The sequence below is a fragment of the Cyprinodon tularosa genome, unplaced genomic scaffold (assembly GCF_016077235.1).
Source record: "Cyprinodon tularosa strain WSP-4 unplaced genomic scaffold, ASM1607723v1 ctg5, whole genome shotgun sequence".
NCBI lineage: Eukaryota > Metazoa > Chordata > Actinopteri > Cyprinodontiformes > Cyprinodontidae > Cyprinodon > Cyprinodon tularosa.
In genome coordinates this window covers 4,166,426-4,177,556 of record NW_024039229.1, presented here as the reverse complement: position 1 = coordinate 4,177,556, position 11,131 = coordinate 4,166,426, and the positions used below count along the sequence as shown (strand labels likewise).

The following is an 11,131-nucleotide window of genomic DNA, read 5'->3' as shown; positions in this document are numbered from 1 at the left end:
GGGATGCGGTTTCCTCAAGGAAGAGTAACTAAAATATTGTTTTGTGATTCTGTTTGTGCATCTGTGAAGTTTATTTTCAGCAGCTGGAAACGTTAAAAACCGTCTAAAAGCCACATTTTCAAATCTTCAGGTTCAACATCACAACATTGGGCTAGCTGGTCTTTTATTTTTTTTTTTCCCGCTGGGGTTGTCCACCTTCAATCTGGGACACAAAGGTAGTTACACATAATAAATATAAGATTTAAAACAGGGAGGGGCGGGGCTTGCTGGTGTCTTTCTGCCCGGTCCATATCTACATTTCCTCCACTGTCTAGTCCCGTGGTGGTTAGTATCCTTCAGGCGACGCAGTAATTGGTCCGCGGTCGTTGTGAATCTGAAAGGAAAGGTTAAGGAATTTATTACTTTTTGATATGACAGTTAAAAGGAAAAAAAAAGTTGTGAATGTGTCCTCTGATAAACTCTCTTACATCAACCTTGCTCTATGGGCAGAATTGAACTTAAATCTGAAGATACATTTAGTCTATTTCAGTCATTTTGTAGCAGAGTAAACAAACACAGATTCACTGAGTCGAAGTATGGTTTTACAAACATTTCAAGGATCCAATTTGGTAGATTTCATGTCAATTGATAATGTATGAGAATAAAGTGGACTAACATTTATGGTACCTGCAGCTATTAGCTAAATTTGGACATTTCCTGATCAGAGTCCATGTCTTCCTCCCTTTCAATAAGTTTAATCCAACGCAAATCTGTGTTTGACTCCTCTGTGACTTGAAGTGGAAATGGAACCAGACTAACTTCATTTACAAGATTGTTTTACTATTAAAAATATAGAAGTAAAATATTTAGCACAACTTTTTTGACAAGGACGCCACCATGTTGCAGGACTCGTCATGGACTAAAATTAAAGGGGAACGCCGTATTTTTTACATTCGCTCCTTGATTTATGTTATTCGATCTTGTTCTACTCACTCATGAGTTTTGTGTCATTTGGAGCCGTTCTGAATATATCCTGTTAGGTTATATCCAAGTAACGTCTTCCTATGGGCAACGACTTGAAGGCACAAACTAAACTGTTCATTTATTCTTTATACACCAGCATTCATAACATGTAGGCCAATCACTGTCCCCCAGACATCCCTGGTTAGATTCTTTATATTTTTTAAAAAGAAAGCAGCGCGTGTATGACTATATCCTGTCCGCTGAACTGCTGCTAGTTTTCCTCACATGCCTGGAAGATGTCTAGTGCTGCTACCACAGATAATCTCGCTCTCCAAATGGAATTAAACGATTCAGATTAGCTAGAATGAATAGAAGGGGTAGAGCGTAGCCGCCTGTTACGACTCCATGACGTCATATACACTGCTGCTTTGTTTTTAAAACATAAATATAACAGTGGATGTCAGTGATTGGCCTACATGTTCTGTATGCTGGTGTACCATAAAGAATAAATTATGAACAGTTTAGTTTGTGCCTTCAAGTCGTTGCCCATAGGAAGACGTTACTTGGATATAACCTAACGGAATATCTTTAGAACAGCTCAAAATGACACAAGACTCATATGAGTGAATAGAACAACGTAAATCAAGGAGCGAATGTAAAAAAAAAAAAAATGGCATTCCCCTTTAATTTTTGGAATTTGACTTTTTAAGGTACATTAACTAAGGCATATATGGCGGTGCCCTTGGCAGAAATGTGTCAAGAAATGCTACACTAATACGTTTATAGATTTCAGGTTTTGTGGATGTCCGACACAAACACTGAAAATGCTTTTAGACAAAGTGAAATTTTTATGCAATAAGATGAATTTTAAAGCACATTCATTCAGCTTCAATTTAATATTTAAATCGCAATCAAAGTAATTTTCTGTCCACATGGATCACATACTGTTCTAATAATCTTTAGGCATTGTTGATTGAACCCACAATGAATTGCTTCCCACAAGCATCCATGGCAGTGATATAGCATATACTAGGGTTGTCAAAATAAATACATGCATCAATTTGAAAATATGAAGCTACTCATTTGTGTCTAAATTAATTTCTCACAGACCCCCCTCCCTGGGCCATGATAAAGCTGGAAGTTTGAAATCTAGATTCTAACAGGTGCTACATGCTAAGCTAATGCTTTAACACCTACAGAGTTGAATATAACCATTTCAGATAACATTTGGTCCAAATGATTGTAAAAACTATACTGCATTGCTAGCAATGTTTCACTGACTTAACACCAACACTTAAGCACATTTAAACTCTGTAAAACAAGTTGAGTGAATTTTAAACACGCTTTTTTTTTGTCTTTGCACAGAATCTCTAACGACTGGGTTCAATTAGTTACAGTTTTGAACCACCTGCAGTTTTGATCAGCAAAAGGCTGCGATTATAAACAAAGCAGTGCACCTCCCTTCACTCCTGTTTAGTTCTAAAGCTACTGGAGGCTAACTTAGCTAATAAAAAAAAGGTTATGATGGAGCGAGACTGAAGCTAACTAACAATAAGAGCAGAAAAAAAAGCATCAGACCCTGTTGCTGCAGTTCATCACTGAAAAAAATTAGACAAAATGACAAGGAAGAAATGATAAAGAGCTGCTGTTGAACTCCTTTGCTTGAACCAGATAATCTGTAAATGTATTCGTATAAACTAATTTTTTATTTGTACCTCAGTAAAATGTTACTGCATTTATCAAACTGACAAGAAAATGGAGAACATTGATTTATTACGGAATGAATGTCTAATCGATTATTGAAATAACTGCTTTGGTAATCTAACAGTTACATTAAAGGCACACTATGCAACATTTTTCAGTTAATTAATGTGTTCCACTTTTACTTTCGCCCTCTGGGGGGAGCCTCGCTGGAAAATCAACACCGGTTGCATAGTGTACCTTTAAAGTGGCTGAAAGAATAACCTTCAAACAGCAAATAAACACTTTTAAACAAAATATGAGTAAAATATAATTGGTTTTGCAATTAATCAAAATGCAAGTATTTTTTTTCTATATTCTTAATATTTAATTTGAAGTGTTATAATACTAAAAGTATCCCTGTAGTCTAAAATAAATAAATGGATTATTTGATTACTAAATAAAAGAGGTGCAGCTGTACAATAATCATAGGCAAATGTATTGGAATTAACTGAACAAACGGTAACGGACAAAATAGTGGTGCAACGGATCATTAATGGTCCGTGATCCTTTTGGATTTCTATCCAGGTTTTTTTTTACGCAACAGCGGATTGGTCAACCATTCTAAATAAAAGAGACGTGTTTAAGTGAAGATTGCCTGATTAATCCAGTCAAGTAAAGCAGAGTGGCGGAGAAAGAGAGGAGCGTGAAGAAAAAAAAAAAACACCTGCATCCTTTAGGTTGCATGTATGGGAGCATCATGGCTTCCCTGTAAAATACGATGTTGGAGGAAGGGTGGTGGGCAAACCAACGGCTTTATAGGGCACTATATAGTGGTTAGGGGTTGAAAAAGTAGTCGACTCGAAATTTCCCACAGTGCACCACGAAAAGTAGTGATCATCCGTGGTCAAGACAAGACAAGCAAATATATCCCCGAGAGCTTTGCGAGGAGAGCTCTCCTCGCAAAGCATCATGGGATTTGTTAAAGATGGCGCAGGGAGACGGAGTTATGTGACCAACGGGGAGCGAAAAGTAGTGATCATCTGTCCGAATGGTCAGTTAACTGAGGTCACTATAAAGTCTATCAGAGATGGCAAAAGTACTCACTTTCCGTACTTGAGTTAAAAAATACTCTGGTAAAAGTGGAAGTACTGATTAAACTTCTTTACTCAAGTAAAAGTAACAAAGTACAGGCTTGTAAATTTACTTAGAGTATAAAGTAAAAGTAGAAACCACTTTTTTCATGCCGTTGCCTACATTTTAAATGGATGTCTGCCAATAGGACTAGATCTACGTTGTGGTCATTTTCCATCATCTCGTCGTCCATGCTACTATGCTAACGCCACTGCCACCAAGCTGCAATGATTTGCCGCCAATTAATACCGCCGAATCTGTCGATTCATCTTGTAGTGGTGCGTCAAATGCAACGTAGATTCCCATCCAATTAGATTGAATTTGGTATTGATGATGTGAAAAATAATAACGGTAACTCCATTGAAATGATTCAAAACTAAAGTAAAGAGCCAATTTTTTAAAATGTAAGGAGTAGAAGTAAAAAGTCGCCATAAAAATAAGTAGTAAAGTAAAAATATCAGAAAAATCTACTTGAGTACAGTAACGAAGTATTTGTACTTCGTTACTTCCCATCTCTGAAGTCTATATAGTAAAAGAGGAATCTAGGAGTTAGGGCGGACAATCGGACGCAGCCAATGACGGTATGTGGGCGCTGCAGCACGAAAAAGCCGTATGACCACTTAGCAATGCTCCATTTAAACAGTCTTTAGTGACAGAATCCAGCGTTTATACAGGAATGATCAACAACTCCAATTTAATGTTTTTAATGCTCTTTTAAATAATTTTAATGCCATCCACAAGTACCCAGGATATATAGTCTTTTTTATTTTGGTGATCCGAAAAACTGTCCAATCCATGACTCAAAACCGCGACACAATCCAAACCGTGAGTTTTGTGATCTGTTGCACCACTAATACGCAATATTATCAGTGCTGTCGCTGTTATCTGGTCTACTGTTTAAAACAACAAAGTTACGCCATTATTTATATTAAAGGAGAACTGAAAATATATAACATAATTAGATAGGAATATATCAATTATAAAATTAACTTTGTTAAAATTATTCCACCAATTTATTTATTTATTGTTTTAGAATTAAATTACACTTGTTTTTAACATAATCACCTACATATGAATTTATTGACCCCAAAGGGAAATTTAAATGTTTAAAATTTTTTAACTTGATAAAAGCAACCTTTAATTGTTTTGTCATTTATTTTTTAACAGTTACTGTTTTTAATTGTATTTCTGTTTATGTCTTTCCTCCAGTGACTTAAGACACTAATAAAATAATTGAAGTACTCTTTGTCATATTGTATTTTTTGTGTGGATTTTAACCAGAAATAACCCTGCTTTGAATAAAATGATGCTGTGGTATAAAGTTTTACATTTTATAAACATGACAACCCTAATATACACTTTTTCCCCAAGTCTAACAAGAGACATGTTTTGCTTCGCATGTCATGTAAAAACTACTACAGTAAACAAATAAAAGTTTGCCGTTTTAAATCAGGCTGTAATGAGTTGATGCTTCAGACGACTCACCCAGGTTCGGGTTTTTCCTTTATGCCTGGACGTCGGCCAGCTCAGGCGGCATGGGGGACTTGGGATGTTTACTCTCAAAGTGCTGCTTGAAGGTTTTAGGGTCTGGCATCTGCGTCTGAAAACAAAACAAAGAGGAAGATGAGGAGCATTATAATGATGATGGGAACCAGAACAGACGTGTGGCTCACAGAGAGAAGGAACCATCCGGAAACCAGAAGGTTTCAGCTCAAATGCATCCAAGATAAGTTAATTAAAAGAGATATTCTTTTATATAAAAAGGCAAAGTTTTGTCAAAATCATTTTAAAGAAATTTTAAAGTTTCCATCTGATGAGTTAGAGGAAGTTGTTGGTACTAACCCGACAGACGGGGCAGGTGTGGACCAGTGCTGCCTTGGCGGCTGTTTTCTGGTCGGCACCATGAGACTTCTTCTTCTCTGCCGCCTTCTTGGCGTTCTTCTGCTGGGACTGGATCTTCTGCTGCCCTCGAGCCATGGCTCTCAGCTTCAACCTGCAGGAGGAGGGGCAAAGGTTTCAGAGGCGGCCATTTTCCAATACAGTCTTTATAGAAAGGGCTAGACCCTTTTCCAGAACCTAAACTTGCTTTAATCTTTAGCTCTGAGACATTCTCAGACAAAACAGCAGTTTAATTTCTGATGGTAAAAAAAGGAGCTGAACTAAAAGCAGCATAGCTGTCGGCCATTTTTGCTTTAAGCTGCATGAAAAATGGGAGCCTGCAGGCGACGTATTGAATCCCAACCAAGGGTCAAACCTCTAAAAGTAAACCTTAATCTACACAGATGACCTCAACAGCAATTATAAATAATTTATCCTATTAGTAAACACTAAACTGCATAAATAAAGTAATATAATCAAAACCGTGGAGAAAAAGGCTGTGATGATGAAGAGTAAAGAACCTGGATTACCTCTAATTAACTTTAGCTCAGATCAAGATTAATTTACAGGGCTCGATGTTAACCATCACCTGGGGCAAGTATTTTTTATTGTTGGGAGAGAACAAATTTCATTGCATTTTCCCGCCGTGCAAGTGCAATGATCGCAAAAAAATAAATAAATTTATCAATCAAAATTACTTTAAAATCACTGACATTCAATGAAAACGACCCAGAAGCGTTGCCGGCGCCATTTTTGTAGTTTTGTACACATTCTCGCGTGATTTTCAGCCAGTTGGCGGGATTTTTGGGAATTGATGTGAATCCGACACATTTTTTTGAGTTAGCAGACTACAAAACAACCACAAGGCAAAAAAAAAATGTATGTACAGTAACACACCCACCATCTATTTTACCCTCTACCCATTTCACCCACCACCCAGATAACCCTAGATTAAAAATCATCGTTCAGGGATTAGGAAAATTAGCATAATGTATGCCATGCGCACAGTGTAAATATGATTATCATGTGGCAGTCTTCTGTACAGGTCATACATTAAAAAAATTTCATAAAATTTTTTTCTCTTAGACATTGGAGAGGTGCATTTAAATGTTATAGAGCTAAACATGTTAGATTGGTGACCTGTTATGTTATTATTGTCTTGTTGCTGCATTTATTTTGTCAGGGAATTCTGAAATGATGTCAGACTGTGGAAACCCTGAATAAAATAACTATGTATAATGATTCTCTTGAAAAGTCACATTATATTAATAGTATTATCCTGTATAAATATACCATGACTCTAAAATAAAAGTTTTTCATTTGTGACATTGACTTCTGTCTTGTGATTTATCTTAAGTTTTTAACCCTTTCAAGTTTTTTTTATAGATTTTATAACATTACAATTTATATTTTTCCCAGCACACAACAGTTTAAAGCAAAGTTTAGTTTGAAAAGAATGTGCAGGAAGGATTGAAAAGCATGTTAACACGGTAATGTAGGCTTGAGTTCATTATCTGACGCATGCAGATACATACCAGGAACCTGGAAGCTTAAAAAATACTGAATTACAAAAAAACATTTAAAAAACAAACATGTTTCATTGATATATATATACAAAAATGAATATTAGGAACTATATTTATCAAACATTATACTGGGCAAGTAAAAAAATGTTTCTGGGCAAATGAAACGTGAAAGTCACTTGCCCAAAGGGCAAGTGGTAAAAACCCTTAACATCAAGCCCTGATTTAGATATGGACAACAAAAAAAAAAACATTTAATGTTTTTTTTTATGTCAGTAGTCAACATGGTAATCAAATAAACTCAGTGTTAATGAAGTCGGGGAAAAAATAAATATCTTTATTTTTCTGGCAGCACAAACTAAACTGTTACAAAATAAGCAGACAATTCAAAACTAAATTTATCTTCCCTCATTTCAAAAAAACAAAACCATGTTTCTTAACTTGCAGGTTTCCAATTGATATACATTTTAGTTCCGAATATTTAAGAACTAGTTTGATTGAAATAGAGTTACATCTAAAGGAAATATTTCAGTAACCTGACTCAAGATAGGGTTAAGATTTAAGGCCATTACACACAGGGGTGTTTAGTGATTTTTAAATTTTATTTCAGTTTAGTATGGGAAAAGAGTCAGAATTCTGACTTTAATCTCAGAATTCTGACATTTTTTTATTGTCGGAATTCTGAGAAAAAAAGTCGGAATTCTCACTTTTTCCCCATACTAAACTGAAATAAAATTTAAAAATTAGTTAATAGTTTTTTTCCCCAGTGGCCCTAATCCTCTTCCGTAGTTTAGAGTGCTAGTGATGGTTTATTGGACAAATGCAAAAATTAGAACACAGACTACCATAAAAAAAAATCAGAAAATGAAAATATGTTCCTTTAAAGTATGGTTAAAACTTCTGAATAGTCAAAACCTTGGAGATTAGCGACCGACTCTATGGGAATTGAAAGGGGAAGAATCAATGATTGAATACAGAGTGAATCGGTGCCGAATCCTTGTAAAAAAATCTAATCAGCGTTTGTGTAAAGCTCATCAGCTCAGCAAGAAGTGCTCCAATATTTCCCGGCACTACTAACTTTCAACCTGAAAACCGGGCCATTCCTATGAGGAAAAAAATGGCTCCAAACTCACGACAGACTGTGGAAAACATCACATCAGACCTCAAGAAATATCACCAGACGGTTGGACCTTTAATTCCAAGATAAATGCAAAATTCACTTTGACCGAAGAGGATGATCTTGGTCCACTGGGCGACGGTTGGTTCCTTTATTCCCCAAGGCCCAGCTGAGATTATTCTGACATAAAATATGGACTCAAGCTGCAGTTGAAGCTGCCATTAAATGACCCCGCCCACAATCCATTCAATAATGTCGCTTTTACTCCTTTTTCAAACATATTTTTTCCTTCCACTTAAAGGAATAGTACACCCAAAACATGATTAGCCTTCATTTTCTACTCACCCCCATGCTGAGCAACACTCTGGAGTACTTTTTTGATATCTCAAATGCATCTGGAGATCTGGGAGGCTTCTTGCTGTCTGCTGACATTCAAATAATGGAGGTCTATGGCGCCCGAGACAGAAAGGTCCATAAAAGTCCACAAAAAACGTGTCAATATTCCTCCATACTGCTCGTCCAATGTATTCCAAGTGTCCTGAGTGGGTAGCGTCCAGAATTTACTCGAAACGAAGTCATTTAGAATGTTTTTAGAGCATAAACAGTAGTGTATAGTATTTCCTGAAAGAGCGCGCCAGCGCGTTCAGGACGCTACGGAAGCCGGCAGACCAAACCAGATGAAAGTGCGCATTCAGCGTCTGCTCTGCTGATAATGCAAGCGTAGAAGAAGAAATGTGCTGTTTACCTGTGCAAAGAAAGAAACAACGAAAGAAAAATGTCTGAGGACTTCAGTGTTGAGGAAGAACATGAGTTCTTTGCCGAGCTGAATGCGCACTTGCATCTGGTTTGGTCTGCCGCGGTTTCCGTAGACTCGTGAACGCGCTTTTAGGAAATCCTATACACTACTGTTTATGCTCTAAAAACATTCTAAATGACTTCGTTTCGAGTAAATTCTGGACGCTACCCACTCAGGACACTTGGAATACATTGGACGAGCAGTATGGAGGAATATTGACACGTTTTTTGTGGACTTTTATGGACCTTTCTGCCTCGGGCACCATAGACCTCCATTATTTGAATGTCAGCAGACAGCAAGAAGCCTCCCAGATCTCCAGATGCATTTGAGATATCAGAAAAGTACTCCAGAGTGTTGTTCAGCATGGGGGTGAGTAGAAAATGAAGGCTAATCATATTTTGGGTGTACTATTCCTTTAACTTTCCGTATGATACAGCCTTTTAATCTTTAATTTGAGTTTTATCAGAGATTAGACAACATAACATTTAGCTATAGATGAACATATGATAAACGTTTCTATATTCATTTTAAAAACATTGGTTCAATGTAATAATTTTATTAGCTGAAGCTGTAATTATCAAAGAAGTATTGACTGTTTGAATCGATTGGAATATCAGAAGACTTTCAAAGTATATAAATGCTGAAAATGTAAATATTTTCAAATTCCGTTTTTAAGAGGAAATTTCTTAATTTAATTTGACTTTTTATTACAAAAGCCGCACAACTGACTAAAATATTAAATTTAATTAGAAAGTCATTAAGCTACAAATCTGATACGAACTTCATCGTCAGAGCTAGTTAGTTAGCTTCGACGACTGACGAAATAGAAACCCGCTAATTACTACCAATATAAATCAACCGCTTCAGACCCAGTCTGCTAAAGCCGTATTTATCTGTAAAAGTTAATTTAACGTTTAATGTGAAACAAACTACCACGTTTTTGAGCTTTTTTCCTTCCAAGCCGCCGGCGTCGCCTTGATGCTAACGCGCTCCTAGCTTAGCAGCGCTTAAGTTTCATTCAGCTAAAACGTATTTTATAACAAAATAGTATCATATCTGAAAAGTAACCGTCAGTTTCTAGGTGATTTTCTAACTGAACCACGATAAACAGAGCTTTAAGTGGAAGAAAAACCAATAAACTGCGAGAATTACCTTCGAGAGTCAACTCCGACTTCTCCCTTCTTTGTTCTTCTTCTATGAATGCTGAGCTCTGGGTTAGCAATCCGAGCAATAAGCTGCGCCCCTTGCTGGTCAGAGGTGGGACTGCAACAAAAACGTTTCCTTAGTGAAATGAAACATATATTGAATAAATTTAATTGCAAATATTAGTAGATTTTAATCCAACAATTATATGTAAAGCTGTGAAAGAGCCCAAGCTTATATCACTAAAGTTTATAACAGAATGACTACTTTTATATGATAAAATCACTATATTCTTATAAGGCTTACCTCTGAAGACAGGTGCACATGCCTCACATGCAGGAAGCTGCTGTTAGGAATATTGTAACTAATATTCTGTGGTATGAAAAGATCCGTACTGCTTATTTCCAATTTTTAAAGGCTTCATAAAGTCAAAATTTGTTTTTTTTCTCCCACACTGTTTGCATTTGATCACTGCTGCCATTTATAGAATAGAAATGTTCATTTACTGTCTGAAAGATGTACTAAAAAAAAATAGTAAACCAAAATCAACAAAATTGAGGCTCATAAAAGTTGACTAAATCTGAAAAAAGTAAAATAAAATCAGGATCAACTTCAGAGGCGTGCTGCCATCAATGCAGCTTCTTCGACATTGGTGGAAATGTGAGAACAGATGAACCAGACCAGGAACGTGGTTCAGCTATTTCCCTAAATCCTGAATGTTTGGAATGAATATTGCCTTGGAAAAAAGGAAAGCTGAGCTACTATGAGTCCACCACCTCTAATTGCTTCCATGAATAAAAACTGGATCCTGGCATCCTAGAGGTGATCCTCATTCAATGATCCAGGAAGTATCAGGTTCTGAAGTGTGGAGAAGCGATGAAATGGGAAAGAAAATGAGGAAGGATTCAGACGCTTCAG

General features: G+C 36.5%; 1 protein-coding gene across 1 annotated transcript; it reads right to left on the bottom strand.

The window, feature by feature from the left end:
* Positions 1-338: 338 nt before the first annotated feature.
* zgc:91910 (uncharacterized protein LOC445276 homolog) lies at positions 339-10,326 on the bottom strand. Its single transcript, XM_038302880.1, has 4 exons — positions 10,223-10,326; positions 5,599-5,749; positions 5,242-5,356; positions 339-373 (listed from the first exon to the last, which is right to left on the bottom strand). Exons 2-3 carry the CDS (start codon positions 5,731-5,733, stop codon positions 5,261-5,263), a joined length of 231 nt encoding a protein of 76 aa, XP_038158808.1. The 5' UTR covers positions 5,734-5,749; positions 10,223-10,326; the 3' UTR covers positions 339-373; positions 5,242-5,260.
* Between the last annotated feature and the right edge of the window lie 805 nt (positions 10,327-11,131).